Source organism: Meles meles, chromosome 5 (genome assembly GCF_922984935.1).
Source record: "Meles meles chromosome 5, mMelMel3.1 paternal haplotype, whole genome shotgun sequence".
Taxonomy (NCBI): Eukaryota; Metazoa; Chordata; class Mammalia; order Carnivora; family Mustelidae; genus Meles; species Meles meles.
In genome coordinates this window covers 86,086,573-86,099,695 of record NC_060070.1, presented here as the reverse complement: position 1 = coordinate 86,099,695, position 13,123 = coordinate 86,086,573, and the positions used below count along the sequence as shown (strand labels likewise).

At 43.2% G+C, this 13,123-nt stretch overlaps 1 protein-coding gene across 4 annotated transcripts in view; it reads right to left on the bottom strand.

Annotated features, from left to right (window-relative positions):
- The window catches only part of RNF8 (ring finger protein 8), a 49,552-nt gene extending 36,429 nt beyond the window's left edge, over positions 1–13,123 (bottom strand). Inside the window, exons 1-2 of one of the 4 annotated variants that reach the window (XM_046004491.1) lie at positions 12,800–13,123; positions 5,501–5,629 (exon numbers count right to left, since the gene is read on the bottom strand). In XM_046004491.1, the coding sequence (XP_045860447.1) occupies positions 5,501–5,629; positions 12,800–12,910 (240 nt within the window). In that variant the 5' untranslated portion in view covers positions 12,911–13,123. The remainder of the gene's footprint in view (positions 1–5,500; positions 5,630–12,799) is intronic. The other 3 variants (XM_046004492.1, XM_046004490.1, XM_046004489.1) reach the window with 3 other exon arrangements.

Sequence of the window (13,123 nt, the reverse complement as noted above, 5' to 3'; positions counted from 1 at the left end):
CAGGGGGGGAAAAAAAGGAGGGGGAGGGAGGCCAAAAGAACCTATTTGAGAACAGTTCTACAGCAGGATAGTTGATTACAGATTATACACAGGAAAAAGTCCTCAGGGAAAGGAATAGGACACAGGAGGCCACCTACTGCCAAGGTACAGATATTGAAGAAAAATCTCAAAGACAAAGAGAAGGTTAAAAGAAGGTTATAGAAGCAGCCTAAGTCTAGAGCAAATAAGGAACCCCTAAAAAATTGGGGCAGACTTTCAAGACGTACTGCAAACCGTCTACTAGATCCTCTGCAGTAACCTGCCTCCTTTCAGAGCCCTTTATACCCAGAAAATAAACTCTCAATATTTTACCATCCAATTGTACCCTTGAATCCCTCTGTTTATCCGTTCACCACTCCTTGGTGACACCTAGTGGTATACTTTGGACCACAGCCTTGAGTCAGGTCTGTTCACAAGGCGACTATAGAAAAGGTTGAAAATACCATGACTGTACAAGAGCAATCAACTACTGCCCACAATATGACCTTAAATGCACTGGTTTAAATAAATCAAACTGTGTTCAAGCCTTTTTTTTTTTTTAAAGATTTTATTTATCTGAGAGAGAGAGACAGAAATAGCGAGAGAGAGCACATAAGCAGGTAGGGAAGGGAGAAGCAGACTCGCTGCTGAGCAGGGAGTCTGACACAGGGCTCGATCTCAGGACCCTGAGATCATGACCTGAGCTGAAGGCAGACACTTAACCAACTGAGCCACTCAGGCATCCTGGTATTAGAAATTCTATACTAAAGCATAATATACAAACACAAAAGCGTACAAATCATAAACGTACAACTAGATGAATAATCACAAAGTGAACATCTCAGTGTAACCACAAGGTTAAAAAAAAAATTCCACATTCTCAGCATCCCAGACCGCCCACCCCCACCCCCTAATGCCTGCTTCCCTCTAGTCACTAAGCCCCTCCCCCTCCATAAGGGGACTACCAGTCTGGCTTAACATCACACATTAGTTTTGCCTAGTTTGGACAATTATATAAATGGCATCATATAATATGTATTCTTTTGTGTTTGTCTTCTTTCACTCAATCTTGTTTGTGAAATTAATCCATGCCACTGGATACAGGAGTTCATTCATATTCATTCTAGGGTAGTGTTTCACTGTAAAATTGTATCCACTGTTGATGAACACTTGGGTTGTTTCCTTGGTAGTGAAAATATTGTCAGGACGTGTATATATATATGTGCAACTGTAATAAATAACGCCAAATAATTTTCAAAAAATGTTGTACTAATTTATACTTCTACCAAAAGACTATCTGCCCTCTATCCTTGCTAATGCCTGTGACTGTCAGTATTTAATTTTAGCCACTCTGGCGGGTATATAATGGTATTCCACTGTGGTTTTAATTTGCATTTCCCTGATCACTAATGAGGTTGAACAACTTCTCAAGGATATTGAGCATTTGGATATAATCTTTTGTAAAGTGCCTGGCTCTTGCCCATTTTTAAAACTGGGTTATCTTTCTTTTTCTTATTGATTTGGAGTTCTATACTATTTAAACATAAATGCTTCACTGGTTATGTGTGTAGCAAATATCTTCTTCCACTATGAGTCTGCCTTCCCACTCTGAATGGTGTCTTTTGATGAATGGAAATTCTTAATTTTAATGTGATAAAGCAGAATTTTTTAAAAAGAACCCCAGGTAAGCCCAAAAACTGGAAATGGGGTTGAGAGCCACTGTTCTAGCTGCTGGAAGACCAGAAGCTGAACTGTCCCAAGCAAGAAGGTTTGTTCACAGACAATCAAATTCACCAGAGACATTAAATGCCAGAGCCTACAGAAACATGAAGGTAGGAATCACCAGGGAGCAGACGAACAACAACATGAGAGGAGGAGAAGAATGAGAAACATTAAAAAAACACGCCTAAGTCTGGAGGACTGAAGGCAAGCAAACCCACCCAGGCATTTCAGACTGACTCTGAAACAACCAATTTTCTGAAAGAGCTTGATATTAATATATAAGATGAGCCATCTGAAGAGCTTTTCAACTGAAATGTACACAACTACAACATTCTGTGTGCAGAGTCAGCAGTCCTCCAAGGTTTTTCTTTTTTTAAGCCAATTTAAACTAAAGTTGCGTTTGTTGCAATTTTTGGATCTGTACTTAAGCTTTCACTTTCTGTACATTCCAGCATAAAAGAGATACAACTTAATGAAGGGAGAATGTAGTTCTGAGTTTTGAATTATTAGAAATCTCTACCTCTTGAAAAGACTTGGCAAGTGACTTCAAATATGACCATAACAATAATGTCCTGCACCTGAAATTCAAATCCTTCATCATAAGAAGAGGACTGCCAAGGCATCATACCAGAAAAAAGTCACAAAGAAAAGGAGCATCTGTTAAGGAAAAAAAAAAAAGGCAGGGGCGGCGGGGTGCTTTTACCTGTAAGAACAGTTGCTCCATCAAAACACTCGAGTCACAGCTTCTCTTAAAAAATCAGTTACCTCACAAATGGAATCAAAGCTAAGAGGCTTAAGCCAGAAAAGACTTGGAAGAATCAGGAGCCTGCCTTTGCTCTGCATTATCTGTCTGAGCCCTAAAAGAGGAGTCTCATGGTAACAACAGCCCTAGAAGAAAGGATACATGGCAAACACTGGAAAGCAGCCCAGAGGCAGTCATGATCTGTGGCTGGCGTGGGCTGTCTCTGTGTCCCTGAGGCTGACGTTCAAGGAACACTAAAATTAGTCAGCTGTGGCTTTCCAACCTCTCAAAATCCGCTATCCCATAAATGCTACACATCCATACTCCACATAACAAGGACAGAAGCATGAGAGAACTCACCTTTCTAATACTGCAACCCCATTTCTCAGACAGCCAATTCTGATAAGGAAAACACCTTTTTCTAAGGTGATCTGATATAAGCTATTGCAGGGCCTTTAAAACCTGGCATCTATGACTTAGATATGCATCATTAATTTTTTCTTAATCCTACAACTGGTACAGGTTTCCCCTGATATCCAAAAGTAGAGTGTTCCCATGACTCCTTTCTTCATAAGCCAATGGTGTAAAGCAAAGCAATTACCATTAACTTATATGGAAAAATTTTTTTATTGTTCCCAGACCTAAAATATACCCTCTCATAGGCTTTTCTGCTACCTTAGGACATCGCCTGCTAACAGATGCACAAAATAAATCGAGATTAAAGTACAGATGCTCACGGACACAGTTCAAAGCTATGGCACCTTGATGCTGAGATGCTGAGTGTAGTTCCCTGGGAAAGAGCTTAGCAGGGCCACTCTCAATGCTCTGGTGTGTGCTGCCTCTATCACAGCTTACTGCAAAACAAATGGTAAACACTATTTTTGCCTTTTTTTTTGTAAAAGTGAAAATCCTCTTCTGGTTTCTTTTCATTAGCAAATACAGGCACAAATGTAGGTCTTTTGTAAAAGCAAAATGTAGGATAGGTAATGTGAACTTTCCAAAAGCAGGGCAAACCTATAGAGCAAATCAATGCAGTTCACAGGTGCTTGACAACAGGACATAGCAGAGACTTATTTGAGTTGGAGCCGTGGCTCATGCACTCACTCAACCAGTCAGAAGGCCCTGGGCAAGTCAATTTCTCTCTCTGGGTCTCCGATTCCTCTGTCCCCAGAAGAGGTTAAACTTGATCATCTCTGAGGCCCCCTTTACAGCACGATTCCCATTCTACTCCTAATGCCTTGCCAAGAGTGCCAAACCAATTTACTTAGCACTTAGACCCTCTCCTTCAATGCAGTGCCAACTCAACCTCATCCTAGTCAGGAAGGTAGTTTCTCAACAGCTTAAATCTAGCAGTTTTAAGAATGCAAATTGAGGCAGGCCTGTGGGATACCTGTGATATTGTGAATTATAATAAGAAAGACATATTTGGTCTTTATCCCGGTTTCTAGCACAGAGCTACTAAAAACTCTTAGAATTTCCTAAGTGGTGAGACAGAAAAGTATCTTTTAGTACGTTAATGAGGCAACCCTGGTCCAGCCCCAGGTCACGTAAGGATAGGGTCTATATGCTAGGGGAAGCAAACCTATCATTGGAGGGTTGAAACTTTCTGTCCTACCCCTCAACCTTCTGAGAAGAGAGAGGGGCTAGACATTGAATTGATCACCAATGCCCAAATATTTAATCAACCCTGTGCTATGTAACAAAACCTCCATAGAAACCCAAAAGGATGGGTTCAGAGAGCCTCTGGATTGGTGACTACATGGAGGTGTTGAGGGAGTGGCACACCCAGACAGGACGTGAAAGTTCTATGCCCTTTCCCAAATACCTTGCTCTACACATCTCTTCTGCCTGGATGTTCATCTGTATCCTTTGTTTCTAGCCTTTCATAATAAACTGGTAAACATAAACAATTATTTCCCTGAGTTCTGTGAGCCACTCTAGCTAATTAATCAAATCCAAAGGGGGAGGAGGTCATTGGAACCAACTGGTTCCAGTTGGTTAGAAATACAAGTAAACAACTTGGACTTGTGACTGGCATCTTTGGAGCCTCTAATCTACAGCTGTTGGTCAGAAGCATAGGTGCTAACCTGTGGAATCCCATGCTACCAGAACTAAGATGAATAGCAGGACACTGAGCTGGCGTCTCAAGCATTGTTTGGCGGTGTGAGGGTAACCCCCGCACCCACCCACCACACACACCTCAGAACTGGTCTCAGACCATTTACTACCCTTCCTTCTAACAGATGCCTGTATAACCCTTCCAACCAGAGCAGAGTAAGATGGTGCCTGAAGACATTTCCTACTTCCTAATGCCTTAGCTGTCAACATTCGAATTTCTCTCAGCACACAGTCTCTATTTCCACAGTACCCTGGGTGTGCTTGTGTATCTGCACTTTAGGTGCTTCCTAACTGCTGGGCTTTACACACTATTTCACTTCCCTTAGTATTCACACCAGACCAGTGCTTTTCAAATCTGTTTAAAGCAGGAAAGTCCTGTATTCAAAGGAAGTCTTCCTCAAGACATGAATACGTAAAATGGATTTAAAAGGGGGTGGGAGTGTTGTTCTGATAGAAAGGAACTAGAAAGGGAAGGAGCTAAGTGCAGTCAGCTCAGCTCCTTCCTCCTCCCAGTGCTCTAAACTATAGGCGTTCTCCAGAATATATATCGGATTTTTCCCAAGGTCTCTGTATGTGTGACTCACAAAGGCCAATTCCTCCAGTAACTTAGTCTAGTTTCTGGAGCAGGACCTGCTCCAGATTCAAGAGTTTCTGCCCCAATTCAAGAGCTTCCTTCAAAGTAATGAACTTTCGTTCAAGTCATTAGAAATTATTTTGGTATAATCTAATCTCTGGCAGCATACAGAAATGGTTGTGGGGAAGACAACTAGGTGGCTAGGGGAGAAGATTTACTTTTGAACCTTTTAATTTTATATTCTGTATTACTTATGCAAAAAAAAAGTAATTTAAAAATAAACAAAAATTCAGTAAAAGTCATTAGGCATCTGTAGATTCCTGTACCTTATTGTCCATAATTGTCCACTGCCCTTCGACATTCTGCTTCAAAACACAGTGGTTTCGGGAAATCATCAGAGGGCAGATTTTTGATACCAGCTGGTATGTGACACCAAATCCTCGCCCTATAGTCACCTAGGAAGACAACAATGTAAGAGCCATAATCAGTCATTTTGCTGAAAAGGGAGGTCCTTTACAATCTTGTCAAGAAGCAATATTCACATGTCCTGACTTATGAAACCAGACCTTCATAAAACCCATACTGCTTATCAGCTATCTCCTTCAGCTACCACGGGAGCCACCAGGTAGAAAAAGGCAAGAAGTTCTGACAAGAAGAGACAGTTGAATGAAGTTAATCATGGAATGTCAGGATTGGGAGGACCCTGAGTTTTCATCATGAGATGGAGGAATCCTTTCCACATACCCCCATCAACTAGTCTTAAATGCTGCCAAGAACTACAGCCTCTATACAAGACAGTCCTTCCAATTTTTCAATGGCCCTGATTTGGCGTCTTTCTTCCTATAAATTCCATCCGTTGGTTCTGGTTCTATCCTGAACACCATGAAAAAATCTCCAATCCCCCTTCCACTTGACAACTATAAAGTGTCAACCTAGTCTTCTCTTTTCTTGGCCCTATCTTCCCAGTTACTTCAAACTTAACTTCCATGACATAGGTTCGCATCCCTTTGCTAGCCTAATACATCTGTTAAGGGGCTCCTGGTTAATTTTTATTCCTAGATGTCACATTTTAAAAAAATAATTTTTATAACACAGCTAAATGCAAGCATCACTTTCCCAGTTCTAGATATCATCACTGGGGCATATAAATTACATTAGCTTTCACAGCAGACCTATCATGCTGCCAATGTATCCTCAGGCTTAGGAATGATTAAATTTCTTGGTCTAACCTTCCTCCAAGAATTGCTATGCTAAGTCATGTCTCTTCTGTCCTATACTTGACTAGTTGGTACATTTGGGTTCGAGTGCAGGACCTTACATTGATTCCTATTAAATTTCATCTTGTTAGTTCAGCCTATCACATGAGCTTGTCAAGACCTTTCTGAATTTTTAATCTGCCGTCAGACATACTCAATATCCCTTCCAGCTTTGACTCATCCACCATATTGATATGAGGCCTTCTATACATTCATTTAAGACACAGATAAAAAGATTGAAACAGGATGTAGCCAAAGGCAAAGCTCCCAGGAAAGCCTAGGAAACATTCCACTACACTATCTGGGTACACCTTTAACCAGTTGTAATTCGACCAGAAGTCTTTGGATCAAGTCCATATTTTCTATCGTATCCATGAGGACAGCATGAAAGCCTTGGAAAAAGGTTTCAAAGAAGCCTCAGTTCTCATCTGTCACACTTTTCTGATGGACCAGTCTAGTTTATAATAACCCTGTCAAGGAAGAAAATGAAATTCCCCTGAGATTTAGATCTTAGAATCCCCTGCTGCTTCTTTTTGGTGTACAAGCCACCTCTATAATGACCCATACCACAACCTTAGCTGAGAACAGTAAGCCAAATGGCCTGTGGTTTTCTAAAAGCTACCCATTTTGTTCTTTCTGAAAATCTTTCAGAATCATGCCAGTCCTCCTCAGTTCCTTAAAGACCATCATGACTCTCCTTGCCCCCAGTCAATGCTTCCCCTAAAACTCCCATCACAGTAACTGACACTAGCATCCAAACAACTGCTTAGCCCAAAACCCAGGAGCCATCTTTGATTTTTCTGTCCCTCCTTCTCACATTCAAATCATCAGCAAATTCTACTGGTTGTAATTCAAACATATCCTAAACCTGTTCACTTCTCTCTATCTCTATGGCCATTACCTTAGTCCAAACAACCTGACTTCCGCCAGCTGTTTTTACTCCGGCCCTGCATTCCCTTACTCTGACCAACTTCATTCTCCACAGAGCAGCTGGAGTGGTAATGTAAAATCTTTTAAAACAGACCATTTCCCTTCTTTCCAAACTACATTAACGACCCAAACTTCTTTCCATAGCCTATAAAGCCTGAATGTCCCAACCTCTACAGCTCTTTAGTCTTATCTCATATTACAGTCAGAAACATTTACCGCTACTTGAGGGTCTTTCCTCCAGTCCCCTCTACTTAGAACACTCTTCTGAGACATCTGTAGGGGCTCCTTCTCATCTTTCAAGTTTCAACTCCTCAAGGGCCTACACTGATTACCCTAAAGTTGTTGTCTGCTCCCCCCCACATTGCATTCCTTCATATTGTTAGTATGCACTTATCACAATCCAAAATATCTTGTTTCCTTTACCTATTCCCCACCCCTTACTAAAACATAAATTTCATAAGCAGGGACCTTATCTAGCTTGTGTACCACTGTATTTCTGTACCTGGGACAGTGCTTAGTAAATATGTGTGAGTGAATAAAGGAATAAAGAGCTTATGAGAGCCCTCCCAGATTCAAGGATGAGCACTTTTCAGGTCAGAAGTTAGAAACTGGGGGCGCCTGGGTGGCTCAGTGGGTTAAAGCCTCTGCCTTCGGCTCTGGTCATGATCCCGGAGTCCTGGGAACGAGCCCCGCATCGGGCTCTCTGCTTGGCAGGGAGCCTGCTTCCCTTCCTCTCTCTCTGCCTACTTGTAATCTCTGTCTGTCAAATAAATAAAATCTTTAAAAAAAAAAAAAAAGAAGTTAGAAACTGGGTTATTATCACTGGAAACTATAGTGCAGCAGCCAAGAACTCTTACAATTTGACTTAAGTTCTTCAGTTCTTTTTTTTTTTTTTAACATTTTATTTATTCATTTAATAGAGGGAGAGTACAAGCAGGCAGAGCAGCAGGCAGAGTGGGAGGGAGAAGCAGGGTCCCTGCTGAGCCAGGAGCCAGATGTGGGACTCAATCCCAGGACCCTGGGATCACAACCTGAGCCAAAGACAGCTGCTCAACAAACTGAGCCACCCAGGCATCTCAGTTCTTCAGTTCTTTGAACAGTTTGCCAGAAATTCCATTTACTATCCAACTTCCCCTGAATATATCTGTATTATATATTTAAAGGATATTTAATTACATATATATAAATTTAAAGGATAATTTTATTTATTTATTTATTTAAGAGATATACATGGAGCCTGGGTGGCTCAGTCGTTCAGCATCTGCCTTCGGCTCAGGTCACGATCCCTGGGTGCTGGGATTGAGCCCACATCTGGCTCCCTGCTGAGCAGGGAGCCTGCTTCTCCCTCTCCCTCTGCCTGCTGCTTCCCCTGCTTGTGCTTCCTCTCTCACTGTATCTCTCTCTAATAAATAAATACAATATTTAAAAAAATAAAGGATAAAAACTGAATGTTTAGGGATGCCTGGGCAGCTCAGTGGGTTAAGCCTCTACCTTCCACTCAGGTCATGATCTCAGGGTCCTAGGATTGAGCCCAGCATCGGGCTCTCTGGTCAGCAGGGAGCCTGCTCTCCGCCCCCCCACCCCCCCCACATCTCTCTGCCTACCTCATTGCCTACTTGTGGTCTCTCTCTGTCAAATAAATAAAATCTTTAAAAAAAAAAAAAAAAAGGAAGGTTTAGGGGTACCTGGCTGGCTCAGCCAGTAGAACATACATCTCTTTTTTTATTTTATTTTATTTTTTTATTTGACAGACGGAAATCACAAGTAGGCAGAGAAGCAGGCAGAGAGAGAGGAGGAAGCAGGCTCCCTGTGGAGCAGAGTAGAACATACATCTCTTGATCACAGGGTCATGAGGTCAAGCCCCATGAGGGGCATGGAGCCTACTTAAAATCATTTATTTATTAAAATTCATGCTCGCTTCGGCAGCACATATACATTTATTTATTAAAATTTTTTAGAGATGAAATGTTTAAGGGTTTATCTGTCATCCTGGAACAGTTAAGAATTTCCATGTAGGTAGCTTTCTTTCTTTTTTTTTAATTTGAAAGAGAGCTGAGCATGGAGTCTATAATGGGACTGGATCTCATGACCCTGAGCTGAAATCAAGACTCACCTGCCTAACCAACTGAGTCACCTGGGTAACCTGGTAGCTTTATTTCTAATAAAGGAAGTACTCCACAGGCCATTTTAATACTTGAGAGGAGACAGCCAGGTTGCCATTGTGAGAGCTGTCTGGATAAAGTATTACAGAAAAGGGAGATGAGTGCCTTTTTCTGAAATAGTCTCCTACAGACTCTGAATCCAGGGAAGTAAGGAACCACTCTTTTTTGTCGTTCCCTTTATAGTCTGGTCCTATAATTTACCTAGGTACACCAAGGTTAGAGTCTGTGGTGTGCTAATCCAGATATTCCAGCATTATCTGCACATAAAAGTAAATTTCCCATGGGAACTTAGTGCCAACAAACCACCTATGCAAGTATTGGGGGTTGTTCCTATTTACAACAGTTTTGCAAGCCATTGTTCTTACCCATCTTGGTTGCTAGCTCATTTCTCCTGGGCATGACTCCTATTCTTTCCCAGATGGCCAGCAAATACTCTAGAACCATCCTTTCCCTTTACCAAGCCCTTAGGGCAAAAAAGTTTCATGAAAACCAAATACAAGAAAAGAAAAAGAGAAAAACAAGGATAATATGGTTCTTCCCAAAGACCTAGATACTTGTAAGACCTAGATAATTCACAATACATCTCTATCTAATTTGTTTTTCCCCCAAACTCTCTGGAGTGTTCAAGAAGTTTAAGGACAGGGGTGCCTGGCTGGCTCAGTTGGTGGAGCAAGCAACTCTTGATCTCAGGGTCCTGAGTTTGAGCCCCACTTTGGGAGCAGAGATTACTTAAACAAAAACAAAGACAAAAAAAAAAAAAAAAAAAAAAAAAAAAGGCAAACAAAAGGCCTGGGGGTGGGGGGGAGATGTTTGAATACACTCATTCAGACAGACAATTTACTGCTGTATTACCTCCAGTGAAATGAGAAGAACCTTGTTTTATTCTTTTATCTGGGAAATCGGAGACTTTGAGGGGGACTGGAAAGGCAGGAAACTGATTCTGCTGCTATAACTAAATCATGTAAGTATACCTCCTAAATCTTATGCACAACACCTTGTGCTATGGTTTCGGGCCCACTAAAATAAGTTAGACTTCATCTCTTGCCTTAATTCAGACCTCTCTTCATACACACTGCAGGCTATGCTCCAACTACTTCCTAATACCAGACCCTGCAGACACCCAGGCCTGGCAGGTCTCTTACACAGCACCCCAGGCAAGCCAGTCTTCCTACTATGTCTTTACCATTCACTATGGTTTGTATGTGTCTCTACCCACAGAGGTGGGTACACAAAATTATCCAAAAGTTTAAAATACATGTAGGAATACTTTACAGTTCTTCTTGCTTTTGCTACAGGGACTTTAATTCTTTTTGCCCCCAACTCCTATTTCTACTCCCAGTGCTATCAAGCTATTCAGAAGTAGTGAATTAGTCCACATCAATTGAATATGAAAGAATGTTAACAACTGACTAAATACTTTATAGGGCTGTGTGTGAGTGTGGGACACTTGCAGGACTCAGATTAAGTAATACTTACAAAAGCCCAAACCCAATATGAAATAGGGAATAGTAACTAATATTTAGGTGTCAATATCTTCATTTGTTAAACATCCCAAAGGTAAATGCTTTTGGAAAAAGCCAGGCAGGGAAAGGTCAATGTTCAAGTTAAAAGAATGTGTGCTGAGAGGTGCCTGGGCAGCTCAGTTGGTTAAGCATCCAGCTGTCAGTTTTGGCTCAGGTCATGATCTCGGGGTTGTGGAACTGAGCCCTGTGTGGTGGGACAGCCCCATGTCAAGTCTGCACTCAGTGGGAGTCTGCTTCAGATTCTCTTCTTCTGCCCCCTCTCCAACGGATTCTCCTTCTCTTTTTCTAAAATAAATAAATAAATAAATAAAATCTTTAAAAAGAAAAGAAAAGAACTTGTGCCTAATGTGGACTCCATGCACTGATACCCGGATAGAAGAGAGATTTGGGGGAAGAGGTGTCTTTCTGAGGTTCTTCAAATCACAGAACCCAAGGAACCATTTAAAACCTCCTAATCTAGCAGTTAAGGCTGGACCTGACTACCATCTCTGACTTGAAGAACTACTGTTCTAGGATAGTACTAAATAATCCACATCTTGGCACTTACTGTACAGCCTGCATGGCTCTCTCAGATTGCTTCACTGTATAAAACTGCCTTTCCCCACTCAAGCAATAAACTCTCTGAGGGCAAAGTCGCTATTATTTGTCCCTCTCATAATACACCAAAAAACATAAATAATAAATATCTGGAAGACTGAACTGAGACTATGTAGCTTATAGAAAAACCATATAATTAAACACATATAATAATCAAAAGACTACTTTATTTTTCATACAAATTATTTCCAAAACCCAAGTGGTTCCCAGTCACCACCATGAGCTGGTCCCTGATCCATCCAGCTCTCCTTCCAGAACTGACAGCACTCTAACTCGCTCTGCTCCCTCTTCTATCACTCTCTCTGAAGCACCACACCAGCGGCCCCCAACTGCAACCGTGCCTCACCCTTCCTCTTTTTTCTTTTTTGCATTCATGAGCGCATTGGAAAACATTACAAGCGACCTCTGGAGAAGGCAGCTCTAGTATTTCTGAATCCCTACCCCCAACCCACCTCAGGGGGTGCCACTCGGCCCGTAGCAAGACTCACAGGATAAATTTGGATCCTCCCAAAGCGTCAATTTTCCTCAAGAGTTGAAAAGGAAGACATTTTTACATTAATATTTACGGCTTTTAAAAGGACATGACCTAACCTCACAGTCTCTTTCAAAAGAAACTCTAGAAAGTTCATGCTTTTCCGCTCCCCACCTCCCACCCCGGACACTGGGCGCTTCGGGATTCCGGGTGGAAGTTGGGGCAGCTCCGCGGCCAGAGCCGGACACCAGAGGGCTCCGTCCGATCCAAACAGCGGCTGTCGCAGCCCCCTCCCCAACCCAGTCGTCTCCTTCCCCTCCAAACCCCAGCAGGTCCGCACATCCTCCACGCCCACCCCTCGCCCAGCCCCTCCACCAGCTCCTTCCCGCAACCCCGACTCCCGCCCGAACTCGCACCGCAGACCCAGGCCTCTCTTAGAGGGGCCATCTTTCCTCCCGAGCGGTCCCCCACGTCCCACCTTCAAACACTTCGCACCTCGACCCCCCAACCGCCCGCACCAGAACCCCTTCCTCTTCTCCCTCAGGAACCCCTCTTCACATCTCTCCCCTCCCGCCGGCTCCCACCTCCTCTCTTCCATTCATCCCTCCCGCCCCGACGCCCCGACTCCCTCCCGGCCCTGCTTCCTCCAACCCCCTTCTCCTACCCAAGGACTCCTCCCCCTCACCTCGTTTCCGTCCTCCAGCAGCAGCCACTCGGCGTTCATCCCTACCCGCCGCAAGCACCAGCTTCGGCCACCGGCGCGGTCTCCCGTGACCAACGAGCCGGGCTCCTCCATAGCCCACTCTGCCTTGGGTCGCCGTCAGCACAGAGCGAGACCCCCGCCCGGGTTCCCGCCGCCTCCCAGCTTCGTCGCCGGCGCCATACCTAAACAACAGACAGAAGCAATCGCTACGCGCTCGCGATCGATGTGAACACCCTCTCGGATTCTGCGCCCCGCCCGCTCCTCCAGTAAACCGGAGTCACTGCGCCTGCGCCGGAAGGAGGCGGT